The sequence below is a fragment of the Oryctolagus cuniculus genome, chromosome 19 (assembly GCF_051225735.1).
Source record: "Oryctolagus cuniculus isolate XC-2025 breed Fujian yellow rabbit chromosome 19, ASM5122573v1, whole genome shotgun sequence".
NCBI lineage: Eukaryota > Metazoa > Chordata > Mammalia > Lagomorpha > Leporidae > Oryctolagus > Oryctolagus cuniculus.
In genome coordinates, this window is record NC_142885.1 from 55,585,511 (window position 1) to 55,612,840 (window position 27,330).

General features: G+C 43.6%; 1 protein-coding gene across 2 annotated transcripts in view; it reads left to right on the top strand.

Annotated features, from left to right (window-relative positions):
* DNAH3 (dynein axonemal heavy chain 3) overlaps positions 1–27,330 on the top strand; it is a 179,718-nt gene that overhangs the window by 72,448 nt on the left and 79,940 nt on the right. For both annotated transcript variants that reach the window (XR_016226146.1, XM_051847854.3), the window contains exons 24-36: positions 1,362–1,563; positions 3,445–3,537; positions 4,796–4,906; positions 7,663–7,777; positions 9,895–10,093; positions 14,081–14,189; positions 14,415–14,528; positions 16,072–16,248; positions 18,626–18,717; positions 20,742–20,961; positions 21,763–21,897; positions 24,257–24,368; positions 26,753–26,994. Coding sequence is in view for 1 of the 2 variants with exons in the window: in XM_051847854.3 (XP_051703814.3) it covers positions 1,362–1,563; positions 3,445–3,537; positions 4,796–4,906; positions 7,663–7,777; positions 9,895–10,093; positions 14,081–14,189; positions 14,415–14,528; positions 16,072–16,248; positions 18,626–18,717; positions 20,742–20,961; positions 21,763–21,897; positions 24,257–24,368; positions 26,753–26,994 (1,921 nt within the window). In the remaining variant the exon portion in view is untranslated. The remainder of the gene's footprint in view (positions 1–1,361; positions 1,564–3,444; positions 3,538–4,795; positions 4,907–7,662; positions 7,778–9,894; positions 10,094–14,080; positions 14,190–14,414; positions 14,529–16,071; positions 16,249–18,625; positions 18,718–20,741; positions 20,962–21,762; positions 21,898–24,256; positions 24,369–26,752; positions 26,995–27,330) is intronic.

Genomic DNA, 27,330 nt, shown 5'->3' on the forward strand with positions numbered 1-27,330 from the left:
CAGTTTGACTTGATGTGTAACAAACACTCCAAAAGTTAGAGGCTTAATAAAACAACTGTTTGTTTAGCTCACAATCCTACAGGTTGGCAGATTGGATTTGTCTCAGCTGGGTGGTTCTTCTGGCCTCGTCAGAGCTCACATGTGACTATAGTCAGCTGTAAGCAGGGGTAACAAGAACAGTTGAACCATGTATCATCACCTTCTAGAAGGCTAGCCTAGGTTTGTTCACATGGTGGTGGTCACAGGATTCCTAAGAGCAGCAGGAATGGAAACTTCAAGGCCTCTTGTTAGGCTTGAAATTCGTGCAAACTCACGCTCACTATATTCGGTTGGCGGAAGCAAGACAGAGTGAGCCCAGGTTTAAGAGATGTGAAAATAGACTCTACTCTTGATGACAGGAGCTGCAAATACTGTGACCACTTTGGTAACCCACTAGATTCAGTGAAGATTGTAGTCACGTGGTCCCTCCATTGTGGAACTTTCAGCCTGGTTGTCGCAGTAGAGGGACACATTGTCTGAAGGATTGTTGTTGCTGCTTTTAGGGCCTAACGAAAGCAGCAAAGTTGTCTTTTTATCTGTAATTTAAGAGATGGCAGAAGCCTCTACATGTAAGTAGGGTGACTAGTAATATGCCCTTTCTGGTTTCATACCTGTACTGTTTTCTGGCATACTGGGAGAGAAGGAAAGACAAGTAAATCTTTCTGTTTCCTCTTACCAGTGAGTCTCAATACTGATTGCACATTAGAAACATCTGGAATTTTTGAAAAGCTGAGTTTCCCCAGACCCAACCGCAGATCAATTACATCAGAAGGCCTGGGCACTGGAATTTTTAGACAGTCCCCCAGGTGATTCTAAAATGCTGTCAAAGTTGAGACCACTGGGGGCCAGTGTTGTGGCCCAGCAGGTTAAGCAGCTGCTTGGGACACCAACATCCCATATGAGAGTCGGTTTAAGTTCTGGCTGCTCCACTTCCAATCCAGCTCCCTGCTAATGTGCCTGGAAAAGCAGCAGAAGATGGCCCAAGTGCTTGGGCCTCTGTCATTCATGTGGGAGACCTGGAAAGAATTTCAGGCTCCTGGATTCAGCCTGGCTCAGCCATCTGGGCACTGAGCCAGTGGATAGAAGACCTCTGTTCTGTATATATGTGTCTGTCTGTCTGTAACTCTGCCTTTCATGATCTCTGACCAAAACCATCTCCACCTTCTAAACCTCAAATAAAAATAAAAACAGTGGGCCTTAGAGAAGACCCTAGGACATAGCTGATATTCACCTGGGTGCGATCTGCCTGGTAGGGATATTATCTGGTTGGAGAAAGTGCTTGGGAGAGGTTCTAGCTACCCTCTTCTTTTACTTTGAAATAGGTTCTTCTTCCTGTCAAATGACGAGCTTCTGGAGATCTTGTCTGAAACAAAGGACCCCCTCCGCGTGCAACCACACTTGAAGAAGTGCTTTGAAGGAATTGCCAAGTTGGAGTTTACAGACAATCTGGCCATTGTGGGCATGATCAGCTCGGAAAAAGAAACTGTTCCATTCATACAGAATATCTATCCAGCTAACGCCAAAGTAACTTCCCTTACACATTTTTGGTTCTTTTTTCCATACAACAGCAGAGAAAGACAGAGAGAACACTGACTAGGCATTTGGACTATATTTCTAGATGGCCTGAGTATATAACACTTGGGTCCATCAATTAACCACTGGGAAATTTGGGGAAGTCATTTAATCTTTCCGGGTCTCAGTTTATACATCTCTAAAATGGGTATTATGCTACAGGCTGCATGACATAATTAAATTTGTAGAAGGATTTCAGGCTAACTTGACATAGAAGCAGTAGCAGGAATTAGACCCAAGTAACTGGTGCTGTTTCGATCTCCTTATGTAGAGGCCATTTAAAAGTGATCCTCTCAGAACATTAGTTTCCTGTGGCACTTGTTTGTAAAGGGTCATGGAATCACTAAGATGCTGCTTACCTCAGTTTTCATAAGATGTGTCCTTATATAATGAGTAAAGTGTGAATTCCACTGAACATGAAAACACACTCAAGTAGAAACACACACTCTTGTCCCTGCTTTTTTGACTGTTTTGCCACCTACACATGTAAACGGTTCACTTGGCTAATCCTCCGCCTGCAGCACCGGCACCCCGGGTTCTAGTCCTGGTCGGGGCGCTGGTTCTGTCCCGGTTGCTCCTCTTCCAGTCCAGCTCTCTGCTGTGGCCTGGGAGGGCAGTGGAGGATGGCCCAGGTGCTTGGGTCCTGCACCCGCATGGGAGACCAGGAAGAAGCACCTGGCTCCTGGCTTCGGATCAGCACAGCGTGCCAGCCGTAACAGCCATTTAGGGGGTGAACCAATGGAAGAAAGACCTTTGTCTCTCTCTCTCTCTCTCTCTCTCTCTGTGTCTAACTCTGCCTCTAAAAAAAAAAAAAAAAAAAAAAAAAAAAAAACAAAAAAAAACACCTGTAACAACCAGAAGTCACATCACTAACCCAGATACCAGCCAGCTACCTTACATGCTCCTAACATCAGCAGCTGCTGTTACCTGAAATTCTAAAACCAAATAATTTGCTGTACATTCAAATTACCTATGGAGCTTTAAATACAAATTTTGTATTTAAACAAAATACAAAAGCCTATGTTGCATCTCACATCAATTAAATAAAAAAATGTCTGGAGGTGGGAGTCAGACATCTGTGTTTTATAAAGAGCTCCAGATGATTTCAGCACACAGCAAAGTTTGGGAGCTACTGAAATAATGCATGAATCAAACCTGTTAAAAAATTATTGAGGCCGGCGCCGCGGCTCACTAGGCTAATCCTCCGCCTAGCGGCGCCGGCACACCGGGTTCTAGTCCCGGTCGAGGCGCCGGATTCTGTCCCGGTTGCCCCTCTTCCAGGCCAGCCCTCTGCTGTGGCCAGGGAGTGCAGTGGAGGATGGCCCAGGTGCTTGGGCCCTGCACCCCATGGGAGACCAGGAAAAGCACCTGGCTCCTGGCTCCTGCCATCGGATCAGCACGGTGCGCCAGCCGCAGCGCGCCAGCCGCGGCGGCCATTGGAGGGTGAACCAACGGCAAAGGAAGACCTTTCTCTCTGTCTCTCTCTCTCACTGTCCACTCTGCCTGTCAAAAAAAAAATAAAAATAAAAATAAATAAATAAATAAATAAATAAAAAATTATTAATTGAAATGTGAGTGTTTTATTTGCTTTCAGAGAACTTCTCTGTTTCAAAAAGTGACATGAAAGAAATCCTTATTGCCCTTTAAGGAGGCATACAGTTCTTAGAATACTAGAGATCAATGTAAAGCAAATGGTTAAAGAATATTGCATGGAAGACATGCAAAGCTTTTGGCTTCCCTCTAGCCCTGTCCAGAGAGAAAACTAGGTTCTGCCCATGGACCCTCCCTGTGGGCAGTACTTAACCTACTGCCTCTCTGTGTCTTGTCCTACAGGGCATGGTTGAAAAGTGGCTGCAGCAGGTAGAGCAGATGATGCTTGCCAGTATGCGGGATGTTATTGGACTTGGAATTGAAGCATACGTCAAGGTAAACAAGAATCAGCGTACACATGTCAGGATGTTGGTTTTATGAAGGGGGCTTTGGAGAGAAGGCTAAATGGATCAGCTCAATTACCCCCTATGCTCTTTACTTATAAATCCTAGGGCAATGAACATGTTTTAGTGAAAATATTTGCAGTTAGAAGCAAGTGAAACAACACAAGAGTGTTGACTGGTATTCTTGGGTTTCTACAGGCCAGTCCTTTTTGTCAGATAAAATTGATGGCACCAGTTCTATTTAGAGCCCCTTGCTATTAAGCATTTACTTGCATCATATAGCTGCTGGATGGCACAACTCATTGAGTTCCTAAAGCTTTAGTGGAAATTGGTGTAACATACAGCCTAAGAGAAAGTAACCTGTCATAGTGAACCTTTAGTTGTGCTTTATCGAGGTTCATGCTGGCAGAACCTAACTTTAGTCCATTCTCGTATTAGCCACACATTTTCTTACCTTCAGGCTCCTCCTTCATTCCCAGGACCCCGTCTGTGCATCAAACAAAGCACATGCAATTAACACCTTCACCTAAAGTATTGGGCACTGACCCTGCTGCCCCTCATACTGCAAGTCAAAGGCCAATCCTTGTTTTCTCTGATACATTGTAAATCAAAAAAGAAAACAGCATTGCTACTGGTATGAAATTGTTTCACCCAACTGAATCTATAGTAAGAGTCAGTAGACTTTTTCTGCAAAGGGCCATATGGCATTTTCAGCTCTGCAGGGCTGCACTCCCATTACAACTAGTTATCTTTGCCCTTATAGCACAAAAGCATCACAGACAATATGTAAAATGATAGGCAGGGCTGTGCTCCAGTGACCTTTTATGTACAAAAACAAGCATGGCCAGATCTGGTCCTCATGCCATAGCTTGCCCACTCCTGACCTATATTAAAAAAAAAAAAATGGGGAGCAAGGGGCATGGCTAAGAAAACTATTGCACAGTATTGCAATAAGATGTTGCCATTAAAAATAGTAGATTTTTTTCCCTGAACATCACCTTGATTATGTTTTTTAAAAAATTGCCAAATGGAAGCATAAAAAAAGAGTTGAAAAAATTGTTAGTGATTTTGTTTTTCATAAAATTCAGAGAGGAAGACACAAATCAATAAACCTAGAGATGTCAATCCTTATAGCATCTAAGGGTGGGGAGGGTTTTGTATTTGTTGTGTGGGTGAGGTGGTGGGGCGTGTTTTCAGATAGTTTAAACCACATGTGATAATCCTACAATAATCCCCCTTGCCTTTCTCAGGTCCCTCGTAACCAGTGGGTCTTGCAGTGGCCTGGTCAAGTGGTTATCTGTGTCTCCTGCATCTTTTGGACTCAGGAGGTGTCCGAAGCCATAGTCAAAAACACCCTACCGGTAAGTGAGCCTGCCTTGGAGCTTGCAGAGGGTATCCAAGCATTGACCAGGATTTGAATGATATATCTTTAGAATAGCCATGTTTTGTTTTTGAAACAAAAATCATTTTGGCTCACGGTGTCATAGAAGCCATGATTGTCTTGAAGACAGTGAGTTTGGAATTGGGGCTGTAGTAGAATTGTATAGTGTGAGACCCTGCACAGTCCTTCCCAGATACAAATTCTAAGACTTATCAGCCTTTGCCCCCGGGGATCCACCTGGCAGACTCTCCACCAACAAAGACCTATTTGTCTTCCTATGCCAAGAGACCACCACTGTTTTCCTCCTTTCCTACATTACAGCCCCCTCCTCACCATTCCTGGTCGCAAACAAACCCGTATCCAGCCCTTTCAAGTTTTAGAAACAACACTTTTGCCCTCTGTGACTGCATCTCTGGGATAATGTATGCTGAATGATATGCCTCTGTATTCTAAAAGTGGCAGGTGTTGGTGCAGGATGATCATCAGTCCAGCTGTCCATTATTCATTTAACAAATATTTGTTTGCTCGGTACTGTGACTGCTACTAGGTGAAGGAATCAGAGAGTTGAACAATACAGACATAGTCCCTGTCCTCATGGTTTTGTAGATTAGTGGCAAGATAAAATGACTCTTACATAGAACGATTATAAGGAAAGAACAGCAATACAGAAGTGTGGAGAGCAAGGAGGGAAATGAGAGAAGGAAAGATTTCACAGAAAAGCAGTATCTTTGAGGAGACCTAAAGTATGACTAGAAATTAGCAGAGAATGGGAACCAGAGTGTTCTAGAGAGTAGAACTGGAATATGCAAAAGTCTACAGATGAAAAACATGATGCATTGCACAACTGAAGGTACTGTGGTCTGGAATAGCTGTGGAATGGGCATAATTAAGAGAGACATGGGAGCAGCCCCTCCACCAAGGGCTTTACCAATACCCCAAGGGCAATGCAGAAGCATGGAGAAATTATTTTTTTATCTGTTCCAGGGACTTTGTTATTAATAACCATAACAACCACTGTTATTCACTGGATGTTTTATTCACATCAAACATTGTACCAAGTGCTTCATAGTACTCTCTCAATCCTCAAGCATCTTTTTTTTTTTTTGTCTTTTTTTTTTTTTTTTTTTTGACAGGAAGAGTTAGACAGTGAGAGAGAGAGACAGAGAGAAAGGTCTTCCTTTTTCCGTTGGTTCACCCCTCAAGTGGCCGCCACGGCCAGCACGTTGCGGCCGGCGCGCTGTGCCCATCTGAAGCCAGGAGCCAGGTGCTTCCTCCTGGTCTCCTGTGCGGGTGCAGGGCCCAAGGACCTGGACCATCCTCCACTGCACTCCCGAGCCACAGCAGAGAGCTGGACTGGAAGAGGAGCAACCGGGACAGAACCAGTACCCCAACCAGGACTAGAACCTGGGGTGCCAGCACCACAGGCAGAGGATTAGGCTAGTGAGCTGCAGCACTGGCCATCCTCAAGGCATCTTAAAGAAGTAGCTATAATGATCTAGATTTGATAGACTCAGAAGCTTAAAATCATGTTCTCAGAACTACATAGCTAGGAAGTAAGGAAGGTGAGATTTGAATCTAGGGTGCTCTTTTTCTTTTTTTTTAAATTCATTTTAAGGACAAGTGTTTAGGCATAGCATTTAAAATACTGCTTAGCATGCATACATCCCATATCAGAATACCTGGATTCAGGTCCCACCTCTATTCCCAGTTACAGCTTCCTGCTAATGTACACCCTAGCAGGCAGCAGAGAATGACTCCAGTAGTTGGATCCCTCCCACTTGGGAGGCCCAGATTGAGTTCCTGTTTCCAGGCTTTGACCTGGCTCAGCCCCAGCTGTTGTAGGCATCTGGGGAGTAAACCAGTAGGTGGAAGATCCCTGTCTGTTTTGTTTTTTTTTTTTTTTTTTTTTTTTGTCTCTGTGTCTGTCTCTATCTATGACTTTAAAATAAATTAAATAAATAACATTTTTAATTCATGTATATTTTTAACCTCTTCATTTTTCAGTAAATCAAGCCTACAAATAATGTTACAAAAATAATACAAAGAGTTCCAGTATACCCTTCATCCAGATTCCCTAGATATTAACATGTTCTATATCCACAGTGCAATTATCCAAATCACGGAATAAACAGTGATACAATAGTATGTTCTGTTCTATAGATCGTTTAGATTGCTAATTTAAATCTAGTCAATTGCCTCACTAACACATTTTTTTTCCTAGTCTAGGATTACAAGTTGCATTTCATTTTCAGATCTAAATTGTCTCCTTTAATCGGAAAAAGTTAATTCTGGCTTATAATACAGTAAAAGTCACCCTTTTTAGGATACAGTCCTGAGTTTTACCAAATGCAAACAGTCCATGTAGGCACCATCACAAGCAAGCTATAAAATAGCTCCAGACCACCGAACATCCCCTCCTGTACCTGTCATCAACTTCTGTCCCTACTCTAAGCGTCTGGAAATTACTAGTCTCTTTTCTGCCCCTGAAGTTTTATCTTCCACAATATCATAAACCTAAAACCGTACAGTCTTCTAAATCTGGCCTTTTTCAATTAGCACAGTGCATTTGAAATTCATCTAGACAGTATTGACTGGGGGAGAGGGAGAGGAAGCTTTGAGGCATAACATGCAGGAAGGAGTCTGGCCTAGGCCACTGGGTGGTTGATGATGTCATTCCCTGAAGGGATCACCAGAGAATCCAGTTTAACCACTTCTCCCCTCCTCTACTCCTGCCAGGATTTTCTGAAAAAGAGCAACGATCAGATTGCACAGATTGTGCAGCTGGTGCGAGGGAAGCTGAGCAGTGGAGCTCGACTCACTCTCGGGGCCCTCACGGTCATCGATGTCCATGGTAAGCAGCGAGACTTGTCTTAGCGTTACTGACTGTCCAGGATGGCAGCCAGGTTTGCTTCTTTCAGTTCTCCTGGGTGGAATGATGCAGGTTTTCCTTCCTATTAGGGCAAGGCCTCTCCAACTCAGAGAAGATGGCAGAGTAAGAGGTGAAGCCAAAGCCAGCTCATGTCTCCAGCCCATTTCCCCTCTCTTCTCATCCTTATTTCCAGGAGCCCTCCAAGCAGGACTCACTGATGGCCAAAGCCATTTGTGAGAGGCACCAGGCTGGAGTGGTTTCTGTGGGTTAGCCATCTAAGATTGTTGAATATTCACTAGGTGCCAAGCTTTGCACTACATTGTTTGATTTTCATATATAGTTCATTGCTTGAGAATCTGAGGCTTAGAAAGGTAAAGGACCTGCTGAGATGCTCACAGCATGTCAGTGGCAGAGGCTCCAATGTCTGATTTCAAACCCCAGGGACTAGAAACGGATGGTGATGTGGGGAGGAGGTGATTAGATATGATGATGCCCTCCATATCTTCCTTTAGAAAAAAAAAAAAAAGAAGGAGAAAAGGAGAGGGAATAACTAGGGTCTTTGAATAAAACAAACCACCCCCACACCCTCATTCCATCATCACCATGGAAACGAGGGCTGGACCAGGCTGGTTGCCAGGTGACAGCATCTCTCCTGCTCACACACCCAGCTTCCTAAGGCATTCGTGGCATCCATTTCCCCTCAAGGTTGATGCTCATTTCAGTTGAACTTCACCTGAATAGACTGGCATAATCAGAGAGGGAGGAGAGAATGTGTTCTTCAGTTGGCCACATACCCAGCTGGTAGGAGCAATGAATACAGCCATGGTATTGCCCAGAGTACTCCAGAGTGGTTGCTTTTACAAGCACAAACATGCACACACACATACACACTAGATAGTGAAAGTGTCCCCAGTACAATCCCTTTAGATTCACTTTCCTCTTGGATCTTTCATACAGAACCTACTCTTGCTACCATCCTATAGGTTCTCTCAGTGAACCTAGAAGGGAATTAAATTCTTCAGGAGAGATATTGGTGTAATCTTGTAGGACTCCTCTCTACAGGGCTCCAGATTTTACTCTAATAAAGATGGCCTTTCTCACAGAGAGGCAGGAGACTTGCAGAAGCATCCCTTTGTCAAGTTACATTTCTAAGATCCACATTCTGAGCCTGCTGTACCAGCTCTGAGATCTCAGTAACTCTCACCCTGTGAGTTATCTAAAGAGTAATTAGTGATTTTCATAAACCTATATAACTCTCGAGCATCAGAGCTTATGCCATTGTGAGAAAATTAAATTAGGCTCATAATCCTATGAGAGAAAGGAGGAAAACTAGAAACGTATGTCTCAGCTGGTTTCTCAGGCCCCCAGATGGAGAGGATGATCTCATGATGGATTCATGGGGATGCCTTCTGCTGCAAACTGCCTGGCTGTGTCAGAACAAGGGACTGCATCCTTCTTGGATACTCTAGAGACCTGGAACAGACAAAGGGTCATACTGAGGATATGACAGCATTTGGGGTCACTATATATTGCAAAGCCCTGTAAATCAGTCTCCCAAGATTTTAGCAATGATAACAATAGCTAATATATAATATTTTATTTGTCAGACACAATATTCTGTCTTTCTTGCTCTCACTCCACCCCGTGTGTGTGTGTATAATATATGTTGATCTAATCCTTATAATCATAAGTGGGTACAATGTTATCCCCATTCTACAGATTATACAACTGAGGGACAGAAAGGTTGAGTAACTTGCCCAGAGTCCCATAGGTAGTTCATGGTGGAACCAGAGTTCAAACTGAGGCAGTCTGATTTTGGAGTATGCACATTTAATACATCTACTGTGCTGCTTGAGAGAAGACAACTCAGGAGATTCTCTGCCTGAGTCTTTGGAAGGAAGCAAAGACCAGCTCTGATAGAATTTGCTGCCTGCAGTTGGGGCGGGGCAGGATGGGTAGGCAAGCAGAGTGGTACCACTTGAAACTGTTTGGAGAGTGAGGAATGGCCTTGAAAGCACCCACTTCTAACTGAGAAGCTGGAAGAGATGGGAGAATTCTGATGGCTGTGCATGTGTATTTCTGCCTCTGTGTCCCAACAGCTCGCGATGTAGTGGCCAAGTTAGCTAAGGACAACGTCTCTGATCTGAACGATTTCCAGTGGATCTCACAGCTGCGCTACTACTGGGTGGCAAAGGACGTGCAGGTGAAGATGATAACTACAGAAGCTTTGTATGGCTATGAGTACCTGGGAAACTCCCCCCGACTGGTGATTACGCCCCTCACTGACCGCTGCTACAGGTAACTCTGAGGCTCCGAAACCTGAAGAGGGAGTAGAGAACTCCAAAGGAAAAAGATTGGGAGAATGTTAAGGCATCCTGGGGGCATTACCTTTATCCTCTTCCTTTCAGATTCTTAAGTTTTTAGAGTTTTCCCATAGTCACCATGGTCCCAAAGATGGGCTCTTGGTAGGAGTCCTAGTGTAAATCAATGCATTTGAACCAGTAAGTGTAGGATTGATATGTGACCATGAACATGACATGGGACTGAAGTAGAAAGCTCTCCAATAACAAGAATCAAGATGGTGTCTGGAACTCTCATGGCCAAGAAATAGGCAAGGGGTCAGGTCAAGGATCGAAACAAGGAGTCTCTAAGCTCTGCCAGCCCTGCTAGCTCTGCCAGCTATCTGATGAAGAGATAGGATCATCTTGTGCTCAGCAAAGTACTTTTCCATTTCCCTTGAATTCATTGCAATAGAAATATGGATTTATAAACTTGTCAATTTTGTGTGATGTTTAGATATCTTTTATATATTTGCTTATAGTGAATTTTTTTAGATTGCAAAAATAATACTCGAGAATATTTTCTCATTCACAATCCCTTGTTTTCTGGGGGCAGCGTAGCGGCATGGCAGGTAGAGCTGCAGCCTTGCTTTGCTGGCATCCCATATGGGTGCTAGCTTGTGTCCCAGCTTGTTGCTGTGGATTCGTTCTGAGAGGAGGAGCATGGTGGGAGCAAGAGGCGGGGCGTCACCACACAGGCCCCAGGAGTTGGGTGAAAGCGGGCCAGAGGCAAGCAGCCTGCAGACTCCTTTATTTCAGCCGGTACAACAGCTTAAATAGCCAAGGCAGCCAATCCAGTCAAGGGGCGGTTTATTCCTTAACCAATCACAGCCTGTTGCCAGGCAGGCTCCGTTGCCAGGTGGATTTCGAAGCCATTCCTGAGTAACTGACACTCGCTTGCCAGCAGCCATCTTGGCATGGCCTTCTCATACCACCACACTAGCTGCTCCACTTCTGATCCAGTTCCTTGCTAATGCCTGGGAAAGGCAGCAAAAGATGGCCCAAGTACTTGGGTCTCTATCACCTATGTGGGAGAACCGGGAGAAGTGCCTGGCTTCTTCCTGGCCTAGCCTGAGTCTTTGCAGCCATCTGGGGAATAAACCAGCAGATGGAAGATCTCTCTTTTCTCTGTCTCTCCCTCTCTCTCTGTAATACTGCCTTTCAATAAATAAATAAATCTTTTTAAAAAAAATCACTTGTTTCTGTGTCCTATAAGTTTAACTTTTTAAAATTTTATTTATTTGAATAAGTAAGGCAGAGAAAGAAGAGAGACAGAGACAGTGAGTTACAGACCTATAAATAGAGCTCTCCCATCAGCTGGTTCACTTCCCAAATGCCCACAATCATCAGGACTTGGCCAGGCCAAAGCCAGGATCCCAGGTCTCAGTCTGGGTCTCCCATATTCATGGCTGGGACCCAACTACTTGAGTCATCACCTTCTGGCTCCCAGGGTGTGCATCAGCAGGAAGCTGGAATCAAGAGTGGAGCCAGGACTTGAACCCCAGCACTTGGATACAGGATGTGGACATCCCAAGAGGGATGGCAAATACCTACCCCTGTGGTTTTTCATTTATGCATTCACTTATTGCACTCATTGTTCAACAGCCATTTGTTTCTTTAAATAATTTGTATTGCATATATTTATGAAATGTAATATGTTATAAGGTACACAGGTAGTTAAATAACCACTATAATGGTATAAGTTAACCTATTTATCATCTTACGTAGATAGCTATCCCACAACCCCCCAACTCCTTGTGGCAAGAGCACCTATAATCTACTCATTTAGTAAAAATCCTGAAAATGATATATTATTATTAACTGTAGGCCTCTTGAACAATCACTTCTTTTTTAAAAAAAAGATTTATTTATTTATTCGAAAGGCAGAGTCACACACAGAGAGAGAAGAAGAGTCAGAGAGCGAGAGAGAGAGAGAGAGAGAGAGGTCTTCCATCCACTGGTTCAATCCCCAATTGGCTGCAACTGCCAGAGCTGCACCATTCTGAAGCCAGGAAACAGGAGCTTCTTCCGGGTCTCCCGCACTGGTGCAGTGGCCCAGGACTTGGGCCATCTTCTACTGCTTTCGCAGGCCATAGCAGAGAGCTAGATCGGAAGTGGAGCAGCTGGACTCAAACAAGCACCCATATGGGATGCTGGCACTGCAGGCACCAGCTTTACCTGCTATGCCACAGCACCACCCTGATCAACTAATTCTTGAAGTGCACATGTCAGATGCTGTATTAGTTTGCTGAGGGATGAGGAGAAGAATCAAATATGTCTCCTGAACTCAAAGTTCAGAGTGTAGTTGGAGAAATATATTTCTTTTCCCCATTCCATCAGCACTGATAATCTTTAGAATATGGAGTTTATGAGTATTTTTTACTTTTCTTTGATTAACTTATATATGGATTTTTATATAGAGAGATTCATTTGTTCATTTTTTCTTTATAATTTTTGATTTGTCACATTCACTTCAAATGTAGATATTATATACATAACCATATATGCTATTTTTCTTAAAATCAGAGATATTAATATTACAGAATGAGGGATTTATAACAGTGATCCTAACATGGTATGATTCAGTGAAGCAATATTTGTAACTAAATACAAAATGACATGACACCCACACAATTTTTATACTCCTTCTCTCTCTATATATATATATATATATGTGTGTGTGTGTGTGTGTGTGTGTGTGTGTGTGTATAGACAGGCAGAGTGGATAGTGAGAAAGAGACAGAGAGAAAGGTCTTCCTTTTGCCCTTGGTTCACCCTCCAATGGCCGCCACGGCTGGCGCGCTGCGGCCAGCGCACCGTGCTGATCCGAAGGCAGGAGCCAGGTGCTTCTCCTGGTCTCCCATGGGGTGCAGGGCCCAAGCACTTGGGCCATCCTCCACTGCCTTCCTGGGCCACAGCAGAGAGCTGGCCTAGAAGAGGGGCAACCGGGAAAGAATCCAGCGCCTTGACCGGGACTAGAACCCGGTGTGCCGGCGCCGCTAGGTGGAGGATTAGCCTATTGAGCCGTGGCGCCGGCCAATATATATATATTAACTTCCACAAATAAGAGAAAGCGTGTGATGTTTGTCCTTCCGGGTATGGCTTATTTCACTTAGCATAATGATATCCACTTCCATCCATTTTGTTGCAAATGTCAAGATTTCATTCTTTTTTATGGTAGAGTGATATTTTATGCTAGAATAATATTCCATCATGTGTATAAATCCCACATTTTCTTTACCAGTCATCAGTCATCAGTTAATGGACCTCTAGGTTGATTCCATGCCTTTGCTGTTGTGACTTAAGCTGCTATAAATGTGAATGAAGGGGCTAGAATTGGGGTGCAGTGAATTAAGCTGCCACCTGCAACAGTAGCATCCTGTATGAGTACCAGTTTGAGTCCTCTCTGCTCCACTTCCTATCCAGCTCACTGCTAAGGCTCCTGGAAAAGCAGCAGATGATGACCCAAGTACTTGGGACCCTGTCACCCATGTGGGAAACCCAGGTGGAGTTCCAGGCTTTGAGCTTCAGCCTGGCCCAGCCCTGGCCATTGCAGCCATTTGGGGAATGGACCAGCCAATGGTTCTCTCCCACTCTCTCTCTCTCTCTCTCTCTCTCTCTCTCTCTGTCAATCCTTCCCTCTGTAACTCTGCCTTTCAAATAGATAAAATCTTTTTTTTTTAAAAAAATGGATGTACATATTCCTTTATTCAATCATTCATCCAAACACATGTTTGTGGATACACCAGGCACTGTGCTAGGCTCTGAAGTTATGATTAGTAAAACAGAATTTTTTATGATGATGTGTTGGAAAAAAATGATGATGTGTTGGTTATATGACCAGAGGAAATTTTTAACTATTTGTATGAGTCAAAGTAAATAAAAAACTAGTTTCTTTCCTGTGTGTTAGCACTCATGCACTGAGTTCCTGTTTCCTTCCCCTTAGGACGCTGATGGGAGCTTTGAAGCTGAACCTTGGGGGAGCTCCTGAGGGTCCAGCTGGGACAGGAAAGACAGAAACTACCAAAGATCTAGCCAAAGCTTTGGCCAAGCAGGTAGGGAAAAGCCATCCAACCCACTCACTCTTCCTGTCCCTCTCTGGACTCCTCTTCAGGGAAGTGAGCATGCAGTTCAAGGTGGTTTGCTGTAACAGGCAGAGTGGGGCCCCAGCACTTCCAGTAGAACAAGGAGAGAGGAGCCCTACCCATGTCTGATGTTGCAAGGTAGTTTGGATGCAATGGATCCATCCTAAAGGGTAACCACATCCTCCCTCTTTCTAGTGTGTGGTCTTCAACTGCTCAGATGGTTTGGATTACAAAGCCATGGGGAAGTTCTTCAAGGGTCTCGCCCAGGCTGGAGCATGGGCCTGCTTTGATGAATTCAACAGGATTGAGGTAACTTTGGCTTTATGTTATAGAATGGAGGGGTTGAACATGGAGGGGCCTTTTTCTGGGCTCTTAAATCCACGATGACAGGGCCTTATGTCTTCTCTATGACCCTTGTAGAGAGTTTATACTCAATGAACTAAGCAAAAAACAGGAGATGGAATACATATGTTATACACATATCCCCACCTCCCTATTCATTCACTGGTTCATGTGCTTGCTTCGGCAGTACATATCCATTCACTGGCTCATTCAAAAATTAATTGAGCAGCTCCTAAGAGGGTACTTCAAGAAGCTTCTGGGAAAATGAAATTAACAGCTGAGTTTATTTTAGAATAAAACAATTTTTTAGAATAAAACAATTTTGAAATACATGCATAGTTTTTCATGAATTCACATTCTCCATGAACTTTTTAAAGACCTCTCCTATGTGTCACTGACGCTGCATATGTTTATGATACAAATTAAGAAATAGTCAGCTTAGAAAATATTACAATAGGCTGGCGCCACGGCTCATTAGGCTAATCCTCCACCTGTGGCACCGGCACCCCAGGTTCTAGTCCTGGTCGGGGCACCAGATTCTGTCCCGGTTGCTCCTCTTCCAGTCCAGCTCTCTGCTGTGGCCCAGGAAGGCAGTGGAGGATGGCCCAAGTGTTTGGGCCCTGCACCCATATGGGAGACCAAGAGGAAGCACCTGGCTCCTGGCTTCGGATCAGCGCAGCATGCTGGCCGTGGTAGCCATTTGGGGGGAGAACCAATGCAAGGAAGACCTTTATCTCTGTCTTTCTCTCTCTCACTGTCTGACTCTGCCTATTAAAAAATATTACAATAAAACAAAGGGTAACAAAAATTAAATGAAACAAATAGAATATGGTAAAGTCTATAGCGGTAATAGAAAAGAGGCATCAGAAAAACATGGGCGATTAATTCTATTTGAGTGGGGAATGAGATCAGAAAATATAAACATGCAATTTGAACCAATAATCACTCCTACTGTGTCAAGCACTATTCCAAGTATTGAAACAAAGTACTGTAGAAATTCCTTACACATGCACACACGCATACCAATTTTGTTGTTCTTTACCAAAAATCCCAAGTCATCCATCTAAGTTTTTTTTTTTTTTTTTCAAAAGGCAGGAAAACACAAAGAGACAAACAAGGCTCCCATCTACCAGTTCATTCTCCAAATGTCCACAATAGGCAGGGCTGAGCCAGGCTGAAGCCAGGAGCCAGGAATTCAATCCAGGTCTCCCACATGGGTGACAGGAACCCAACCACCTGAGGCATCATCTGCTACCTCCCAAAATCTGCATCAGCTGGAATTGGGAACTAGAGGCAGGACTCAAACCAAGACTCTCTGACATGGGGCGTGGGCACCCCAACCTGCATCTTAACCCCTAGGCCAAATGCTCATGACCTGCTCCTAATTTTGAATGTGAAGATCTGGTTTTCAGATGATTGGGTTCTCTCTCTGATAAGTGAAGGGGATTCTGACAGAGTGGTGTGGCTGTCCCAAGTAGGAGCTCACACCAGCCAGATATTCTCTCTCCAGGTAGAAGTGCTATCTGTGGTAGCCCAGCAGATTCTCAGCATTCAACAGGCCATTATTCGGAAGCTGAAGGTGTTCATCTTTGAAGGCACCGAGCTCTCTTTGAACCCCACCTGTGCTGTCTTTATCACCATGAACCCCGGGTACGCTGGCAGGGCTGAACTGCCAGATAACCTCAAGGTAAACATCAGTTTGTGTAAATGATGAATGTATGTGACAGAATAGAAACTTCTAGAGGTGGGGATCTCCTAGAGAAACTCAACAACAGGGCCAGGTGGCATTTTTTTCAGCTGTGAGAGTAGGAGAGTATCAGTGGTGCTAAGACAGTTCTTGGCCCCAAAACACAACCACCTCTTCAGCAAGGTCTCATGGAGGAGTGGGAGAATACATACATCATGACCAGTGGCAAATAGAAAACCTGAGCACTAGAGCAGCGATCACAGTTTGAGTTGTCTGCAGAGGTGAGACAGGTGATACAAACCAGAGAAGCAAGCTCGGCACAGTGAGTGAAACCCTACTGAATGCCCTTTCTAGAGGCAGCAGCCACCTCTTAGCTCCAGTGTGCTGTACAAAGCAGGAATTGTCAGATCTCAGTTTTTCAGAAAGAAACCAGAAATTTGGATTTTTAGATCCTGACTCTACTTTAAAAAAAAATCATTGTAAGCTAAAACAAAATAAATCTGTTTATAAAAGAGCATCAGGGCCGGTGCCGTGGCTCACTAGGCTAATCCTCCACCTAGCGGCGCCGGCACACCGGGTTCTAGTCCCAGTTGGGGCACTGGATTCTTTCCCGGTTGCCCCTCTTCCAGGCCAGCTCTCTGCTGTGGCCCAGGAAGGCAGTGGAGGATGGCCCAAGTGCTTGGGCCCTGCACCCCATGGGAGACCAGGAGAAGCACCTGGCTCCTGCCTTTGGATCAGCATGGTGCGCCGGCCGCAGCGCGCTGGCCGCGGCGGCCATTGGAGGGTGAACCAACGGCAAAGGAAGACCTTTCCCTCTGTCTCTCTCTCTCACTGTCCACTCTGCCTGTCAAAAAAAAAAAAAGCATCAGATTTCAATACAGAGAACTCTGGTAAACCTGGACTGGACCACATGGAGTGCCCCCTTCATTCCTAAGCTAAATAAACCTAAACTGGATAAGCCTGAGTAGTTTCCATACAAAGACAGGCAACTACAGAGATAACAAGACTGCATGTTTGTCCCCATTGTCTATGCTGAGCTGGCCTGAGTTATAACCAGGGCAATATCTATTGACTGGCCTTTCTGCTGGTAGAAGAAAAATGCCTCTGAAAGGGAAGAGAGCCAACAAGGCCATCTTCAGGGGAAGGTGTCCCTACATGCCCTTAGCATGCTGGTTTTACAAAAGGAACAATGACCCATGGGCACAAAATCACTAGGTCTTCTCATATGGGAAGAACATCTACCACCTGAGCTTCATGAGAGAAGGACCAGAGGAAACCTTCAGGCATGCTGCTTTATTGATTAAATTCTAATTTATTGTACTATCCTCTTGGGCAGAAGTCATAAGAGAGACCCACACACACCCAATCTGCTGACATGTACACAGCACTCCATCTGCTAGAAATCCATTCTGATTAGTGCCCTGGATTCTTAGACCACTTCTTCTTTCTGAAAATGGAAGAGAATCAGGGAGATCCTTTAAGTAGCTCCCCACCCACTCCAGGTCAACATTGACCATTGAGTGCCAAAGTACAATGTGGACTTAGATTTCTCAGTTTTTACTGCCCAGTTGTAACTATCCCCTGCACCCATCCCAGCCATCACCCATATTAGATCTGCACAAACAGCTTTCATGAAGTAATGTAATACAGAAGAAGTCACCAGGGGATGGTGTCAGGAGGCCTGGACTCTGGTCCCAACTCTTCTTCTAGCTAACTGCAGGACTCTGGCAAGTCACTTCTCCTCTAGGACCTAAGATAATTACCTGATACTTGATGTTTATGGAGCACCCCATGTGTACCACATACTTTTATAAGCACTTCATCTACATGATAGCTATCTATTCTTATAACAACTCTATGAAAGGGGACAAAGTTGTTAGTCCATTTTGAAATATAGATCTGAGTTCTAAGAGAGCTCATATAACTTGGGCACAGCTGTTAGATAGCAGGACAGGAACTCAGGATCTATCTGACATCTGGATTATTTTGATACATGTCGGTTCAATGTTCCTAATTGATTTCTAATGTCCATATTGAACACTGGGAAGCTCTCATATTTGGATTATGCTATTAGATATCCTTTTTTGGCACAGGATAATGAGCTGTCATTGGAATACCAGGACCTAAAGCTTTTCAACCATTGAGAGGCCCAATGTGACAGTATGTATCTGGACAGGACCATTGGAGGGGTTAGTTGAGCAGTGGATTCAACCATTAAAAATGGGCTCTCTGCACTAACACATCCTCCAACACTCTTTTCCAGGATTGTCAGTAGAGTGGCCTGAACAAACATGCTACTTACCTTTGCCTCTATAGATTCGCCTTTCGCCAGTACTCACCGTAGTGTTCAGGTTCTGATTAGTTGTTCCTTTTCTAGGCCTTGTTCCGTACGGTGGCCATGATGGTACCAGATTATGCCCTCATTGGAGAAATCTCCCTGTACTCTATGGGGTTTCTGGACTCCAGAAGGTATGGTACATTGGTTTTCAAGTGTATGCTAAAGTCTTTTAAATAGTATTTCTTTGTGTGGTGGATTGCTCTTTGTAAGGAAAGAGGGAAATGTAAAAAACTTGCTTCCACTCCCTCTCCCCTAGCTGATCTGGGAGCACATGAGTATAGCCCTCCACTTGTTTCTGACTCCATTCCTAACTGGGATATGTCCCAGATTCCCAAGAAAGAGCCTCCTCTCTGTTCACATATGCCTGGATTTCTATTGAAAAAAGCAGCCACTGATATCTCCCTCATCCTTCACTCTAACCCATCCACACCCACATTACTAAATGGCTTGAGGCAAGATAATAAAACAAATGAAATTATTCCAAGATTGGAGAGAAAAATTTAATATAATTTACTATTAAAGTATAATCAATACAACATTTATTGGCTGCAAGTCACTGGGTTATCGCTCATTCAAGTATTACCCAGGTTTTCAACACACACACACATACACACAGGCCAATGTGCACAAAGACACACAAAATGACACATGCAAGTAATCATTGTAAAATGGCTTTTCAGTCAATTGATTTTTTTTGTCGTTGTTAAAACAGATGTCTCCACAAAGCCCTAGGTGTCCTTGTAGCTTTGGTGCCCTCATTTGTGATGTCAGGGGCTACAGACATTTTCAAAATAGAATGTGTAATCAAGGAGGTGTAATTTGTCCTTCCCATAGTAGACCTGGATTACACTGATCTGCTCACTGATTTACTTACTCAACTGGCAAATCTTTATTGAGCTGCCTCCCTCATCCCCATCTGCTAGGTGCAGATGAACAACATAAAGTCTTTGTTTTGAAAGTGAACTGATTTTGTAAAGAAAATCTCCATAAGGGGAATGCATGTAAGTATATCAGTGAGGATAACCCTGACCCCCAAATATCAATTGATTAGCATAATGTAAGTTTATCTTTGATTCTCTGCAAACCTAAAATACGTGTTTATGATCAGGGTAGGTTTCTCCCAGGTATAGTTTACAAGCCCTCATCACTCACACCTCACCTCAAGGCTTTAGCACATGACATGGAGGTTCTTTTTTTTTTTTTTTTTCTTTTGACAGGCAGAGTGGTTAGTGAGAGAGAGAGACAGAGAGAAAGGTCTTTCTTTTGCCCTTGGTTCACCCTCCAATGGCCACCACGGCTGGCGCACTGCGGCCAGCGCACCACGCTGATCCGAAGGCAGGAGCCAGGTGCTTCTCCTGGTCTCCCATGGGGTGCAAGGCCCAAGCACTTGGGCCATCCTCCACTGCCTTCCTGGGCCACAGCAGAGAGCTGGCCTGGAAGAGGGGCAACTGGGACAGAATCCGGCGCCCCGACCGGGACTAGAACCCGGTGTGCCGGCGCCACTAGGTGGAGGATTAGCCTATTGAGCCGCGGCGCCTCTTACAGAAGAGGTTTCTCCAGGCCAGCCCTGGAGTTGGTGGTATCCATCAGTCACTTCTATTTAGATTTTACTAGCTGGAACTCAGTAGTGTGGCCTGCCCTAACTGCAGGCCAGGCTGGGAAATGTGGTCCAGCTGTATGTCCAAGAAGACTAAGAAAAGACCATGTGTACGAGTCTACATGTGTTGTGTGCTTAGTACATTACATTTTAAATGTTTTTCTTTTAAATTTTAAAAGTAATGTGGACATTGAAAAGAATTTATGATGTTACAGAAATAAAAAGTGTGATTTTCCCATCAGTAACCTTTTGTCTCACTTCTAAGGATTAACATTGTTAGCAGTTTGATATATTCTTCCCAAATTTGGTTGTGTGTGCATACATATAATCATACATATATACAGGTATATAACACATACTTTCACATAGAGTACATGTTATACATACATGTGTGTGTATGTGTGTGTGTGTGCTATATTTCATCTTAACTTTCAGAATCAAGTCCATGAGCAAGCCTATTACTGAAGGGGGAGGGGACGAAGATGTTGAGAATGCCTGTTAAGTGGGATACGGTCATCCCTAGGAATCTGCAAATGTGATGTATCTTTGTTCTCCCAGTCTTGCCCAGAAGATTGTTGCGACCTACCGCCTGTGCTCGGAACAACTGTCCTCCCAGCATCACTATGACTATGGTATGCGTGCTGTCAAGTCTGTGCTCACTGCCGCAGGCAACCTGAAGCTCAAGTATCCGGAGGAGAATGAAAGTGTCTTGCTGCTCCGGGCTTTGCTTGATGTCAACCTGGCCAAGTTCTTAGCTCAAGATGTCCCTCTGTTCCAGGTATGCACTGCCTTAGCACTTCGGCTTAGGACCAAGGTTCAACTTCTGAAGATGAAATGCTTTGTTTGATACCTCTTCCACCTCCTCTTATATCTCCTGACCTTCTTTCTTCTCTAGTCACCACACCTATTATCTGATACCTTCCCTGCAAAGGTTAAGTAACTATGGTGATAGCAAACATCCCTGTCTAGTCCTAATTTTATTTTTTAAAAAAGATTTATTTATTTATTTGAAGGACCCAGACCATCTTCCACTGCTTTCCCAGGCCATATCAGAGAGCTGGATAGGAAGTGGAGCAGCAGGGACTTGAACCAGCGCCCATATGGGATGCCGGCGCTTCAGGCCAGGGCATTAACCCGTTGTGCCACAGCACCGGCCCATAGTCCTGATTTTAATAAAAAGGATTTCATGGGTAGGATAATATTTGCTGTTGGGTTTCAGTAGTTGTTCTGATCCAATTTAATTAGTTTGCTTTTTTAATTATTTTAATACCTGTCTTCCTTACTGGAATGTGAGCTCTGTGAAGAAAGAAATCAGGGCTGTCTTGTTCATTCCTAGTATGATGACTGGAAGACAGTACAGCCACATTACTTGCTGACTTCTAAAATTATTTAGGAGGGAAATCATGTTTTACAGATAGTGTTGACATTTGTAATGTTGGATGAGTTTTGGCACAGGAAAAATGAAGTGTGGAACTTTTCAAGATTTCTGCTGTCTATATAGATCTCATTTTAGGAAAATGCTGAAATCTCGTATGTGATACTTCACCCTTTCCACCTTCTCTTGAATGCTTATTAACAGGGAATTATATCAGATTTGTTTCCTGGAGTTGTTCTTCCAAAGCCAGACTACGAAGTTTTTCTGGAAGTGCTGAATGAGAACATCAAAAACATGAAACTCCAGCCAGTACCTTGGTTTATTGGGAAAATCATCCAGGTTGGTTCCATGTATCCATATGGGGATGTCTGAGTTTCACTGTTTGCTGGAGTAAGAAATGAGAAAACTTACAGCATACTTAATGTGAACTGATAACAATCAGAGGTGCCTCAGTGGAGACAGAGGTAAAACAACAACAGAAACCACTTAATAATCTGTTGTTAAGTTTCTGTTTCTAGGAGTTTAAAAGCCCAAATTTAAAATCCAGTATTTTTTCTTTGACCATCTTCCTTAGGGTTTTTATTTTTTCTTTAATTTGAGAATAAAACAGACTTTTGAACTTTGAATTACTTAGAACTTTCTCAGTTCCAAATGATGGAAGCCCAACTCAAACTTCCTTAATAAACAAAAAGGAATTTATTCACTCAACTAACTCAAGTTCAGGAATATGGTACCCTCAGATATAGCAAGATCTAGGTTTTTAGTTAATATCCTTAGCAATCTACCTCTTTTCATTTCTGAGCTCTCTTGATTCGTATTTGATTCTCGGTTGGGCCTCCCAAAAAACTCAGACTTATATTGTCCCAAATAACAATCCCATAAGTAAGATGTGTATCACTCTGTAAGCACAATTCTCAGAAGTAGCTTTGAATGGTTCTGATGAGGTCACATGACCATATCTGAACCAATTACAGAGATAAGACCTGGACCAAAACTCCTCCCCTACCTCTGCCAGAAGTGAAGATGGAGTTGGCTCCACCCAAGTGAGGTCAACCAAATGATGGCTGCCCAGAAAAATTGGGGTGCTGCTATCAACAGTCAGGAGAAAGGATATTGAGCAGGGAAACTGTGCTGATAGGTCCTCCTCTACCACCTCCATGGTCACTACCTTCATTTATACCCTCCTTATAGCTTACCTCCAAAGTGAAAAATAATGAAAATTTATCTTTAGAACATAAAAAGCTTCAGGTGTTCCTTTTCTCCGAGAGACTCACAATCTAAGGGAAGAGGGGAAAAAACATAAAATTTTACATAAACATAAATGACCAAAATATTTGCGTTTCAACTATCACAGGCTACTTGTCACAGACAGAAAGGAACAATGAGAAAACTCACGAAATGGGCTTCCCCACAACTGTTGATTCCCAAGTGTAAGGAATGAAATTATGTGGAATGTTGTTTATATATTTTTTAAAAGATTTTGGCCGGCGCCGCGGCTCAATAGGCTAATCCTCCACCTAGTGGCGCCGGCACACTGGGTTCTAGTCCCAGTCGGGGCACTGGATTCTTTCCCAGTTGCCCCTCTTCCAGACCAGCTCTCTGCTGTGCCCCGGGAATGGCAGTGGAGGATGGCCCAAGTGCTTGGGCCCTGCACCCCATGGGAGACCAGGAGAAGCACCTGGCTCCTGCCTTCGGATCAGTATGGTGCGCCGGCCGCAGCGCGACAGCTGTGGCGGCCATTGGAGGGTGAACCAACGGCAAAAAAGGAAGACCTTTCTCTCTGTCTCTCTCTCTCACTGTCTACTCTGCCTGTCAAAAAAAAAAAAAAAAAAAAAAAAAGATTTGTTTATTTTATTTGAAAGGCAGAGTTTCAGAGAGAGGGAGGGGGAGACAGGAAGATTTTCCATCTGCTGGTTCACTCCCCAAATGGCCACAATGGCTGGATCTAGGCCTGTCTGAAGCCAGAAGCCTCTTTTGGGTCTCCCACCTGGGTGCAAGGACCCAGCACTTGGGCCATCCTCCGTTGCTTTCTCAGGCACATTAGTAGGGAGCTGGATCTGAAGTAGAGCAGCCAGGACATGAACTAGTGTCCATATGGGATGCAGCACTGAAGGCGGCCCCAAGAATGTCATTTATATTTTATAGCATAGAGCCTGGCTCAGAAAGAACATTTTCATTTACTGAAAGATCTAATCAAGTTAGAGCAGCAAGGAAGCCTCAGAAAGAGTGCTTCTGATAGAAATGCAGTTTGCTAAATGACCACCATTTTCTTTTCTTTTTAAAAAGTAAATGGCAACAATGTAATGAAAAGATTAAAGGTAATGAAGTCAGAGAGCTCTCTCTCCAAATCCTGTCTCCACCACTGAAGAGTTTGGGCAAGTGACTTAACCTGTTTTGGACTCAGAGTCTCCATCTGCAAAAGGTGGATTAAACGAAACAATTTGGGCAATCACTTGATACTTAACATATAATTAGCTATAAAGAATAGTAGTTTCCATCCTTTATGTAATCTGAGACACACATGTTTATTCACCCAAAAGATACTTAAACAATAAATCACAAAAAGGACTGCATTTCACCTGAGCTAGAAGTGGGAGTGATCTCCCTCTCCCACCACTGGTTCCTCACTAGCTTCTGACTCAGTTGTGGTGTGGGGAGATTTGCAATGAATAACTTCTTGTTTGACATCTCCTCCCAGATCTACGAGATGATGCTGGTAAGACATGGCTATATGATTGTTGGTGACCCCATGGGTGGCAAGACCTCTGCTTATAAAGTGTTGGCTGCAGCTCTGGGTGATTTATATGCAGGTAAAGCTCCCCTCCTTGGCTTCCAGGGAGGACCAGACTCCCCCCTCACTTGGCTGGCTCCATGGAGATAATGCCAGGCTGTTAGTTATGCCAGCCCTGGAGCGTGATGTCAGAGCTAGAAATAGAACATGGCGCACAGATGTCTACAGGCGGAAAATGAAGGGGGGGAGGGGACTTCTGGCAAGGAATTTTATGTGCACATTCTTAAGACTGCAGGAATTTTCTCAAATACTAAACAGTGGCTTCTCCAGAGATTCCTCAATGAAACTCCTGTCATTAGCCTAAGCAAAATCATTCTAAAAGCAGTCATTTCATGCTTCTTTTCTTTTCCTTTTTTTCTTTCCATCCATTCTTCCCTTCCCTTCTTCCCTTTCCCTTTCCTGCCTCACTTTTAAGGTAGAGGACATGAACTCAAACTTTTTTATTTTATTTATTTATTTTTTTGAGAACCAATCATTCCCCAGATGCCTGGAAGGATCCCTGTCTGAAGCCAGAGCCAGAAATTCAATCCAGGTCTCCCATTTAGGTGGTACAGACCCAATTATTTAAGATATTACTGCTGTTTCCCAGGGTGCACATCAGCCAGAATTCTGGAGTCAGGACCTGGAGGTGGGTATCATATACCCAGGTATTCCAAATAGAGGATGCCAGCATTTTATTTATTTGAAAGGCAGAGAGAGGAAGAGGAAGAGAAAAGGAAAGAGCTCTTTTACCTGCTGATTCACTCCCCATATGGCTGCAACAGCCAGAACTGGGTCAGGCCAAACCCAGAATCAGGAACTCCATCTGGGTATCTTATATGGGTGGCAGGGACTTAAGTACTTGGGCTGTCTTTTGCTGTCTTCCCAGGTGCATTAGCGGGGAGGTGGACTGGAAGTGGAACAGCAGAACTCTGACTGGCACTCTGAAATGGGAGTGCTGGCATCACAAGCAACTACTTAGCATGCTGTACCACAATCCCAGCTTCTTGGGACACCAGCATCTTAACTACTAGACTGCACTTCTGAATCTGACTCAGACTTGGACTAAACTTCTCTTATCCTCTGTTTTCCCAGCTATAAAATGGGATTATTGTGAGAATTAGATGAGATTATCCAAGTAAATAACCTAGTACAGCACCTACTCAACAAGTAGAAGTATTGGTAGGAAAATAGTTAGGGGTTTTCATTGGTATAAACCCAAACTTGTGGTTTTGAAAAGTAATTCCTTATTGTGCATGCATTTACATTATTGCTTCAAGTACTTCATTTAATAACATTGGATGACTGAGTTGCTGTCGGATTTTTGAGGTTTTGTTTTGGAGACTAACTCAGCAAGCGCAGTAATAATTTTGGCATTGAATTCTAGTTGAGAAAGAATACACCCCATTGTCTTTGCCTCAGAACTCTGCAGAAGTGATTATTTAATTCATGGTTCAGGCATTCCACCTTTTCCTTATTTTGAAGGGTATATAAAAGTGTCACTGTTTTCTGCTGTTAAATACATATGCTGTGCTGTCCATAAACCTGTGTATTCCATTCGGGTCCTAGTACTTCAACAGTATGCATTCCCCAGAGGACAGTTGATAGCTTGAGCAGTTGAGGAAAAGATTTCGGAGCTAAACTAGCCCTTCAGATGAAGAAGGGTAGCCATCACTTTCCAGAACCTTTTTTTATATGTCAGCTGTCCCTCATCTCTGCCAAAGTCAGAGTTCTTAGGGTGCCTGTGAGAGCCAGACATATAAAGAAGGCTGATAATTACATCTCGCCTTTATTGCTTCAGTTCTTTTAGACCCGATCATACTTACTTAGTCTTGGATTTGACTGGTACATTTACTGTATTTGAAATCCGAGTCAGAAGAAAGTATGGTGAGAGACTAATGTATGCTGTAACTCACAGTTTAAGGCATTGTATACTACTCAGTTGTATACTACTCAGATATCCTGATCTTCATAAGGATTGAACATACATTATATAAAGACTTTCCTTATAGAATGTAATCATTAAAGGTTCGTTGGTCTTTTTTTTTTTTTTTGAAAGGCAGAGAGATAAAGATCCACTATCCACTGATTCATTTCCCAAATGCCCACAACAATCAGCACGGGGCCAGGCCAAAGCCATGAGTCAGGAACTCAGTCTGGGTCTCCCACATGGGTGGTAAAGATTCAGCCACTTTTACCACCACCTACTGCCTCACTTCTTGTGCATTAGCAGGAAGCTGGAATTGAAACAAGAGCTGGGACTTGAATCTGGGGACTCCACCGTGGGATGTAGGCATCCCAAATGGCATCTTAACCACTCTGCTGAATGCCAGCCCCAGTTGGTCTTTGGAGTGGCATTGCCTCTTGTCTGATGTTCTGATTTCACCAGAGCCTTTGTAACTGATGTTGGACCTTCTTGCCCAGCTAACCAGATGGAGGAGTTTGCTGTAGATTACAAGATCATCAACCCCAAAGCTATCACAATGGGTCAACTGTATGGGTGCTTTGACCAGGTGAGCCATGAATGGACAGATGGTGTCCTAGCCAATGCTTTCCGGGAGCAAGCATCTTCAATGTCTGATGACCGCAAGTGGATTATATTTGATGGACCAGTGGATGCTGTTTGGATTGAAAATATGAACACTGTTCTGGATGACAATAAAAAGGTAGCTATTGATGCTGATATCACTTGTATGGGAGAGGTGTAAACTCTTATTGAAGTGAGTGATTGATCAAAACTGTATATATAGATTTTTTATTAAGAATAAATGCTCCTCAAGAGAATTAACAGTTAATTCATGTATTATGTTTCTGTTTGTACTTGAAGTCAGTAGAATAAGAGCATTTATAGACAATGTTTATAGTAGTTAAAATTGTTGATGCTACTGTCAGATTGAATTCCCACCTCTACCAGTGAGCTATATTGTATAGGGCAAGAGACATAACTTCTCTGGAGACATAACTTCTCTGAATCTCAATTTTCTCATTTGTAAAAAGCAAAT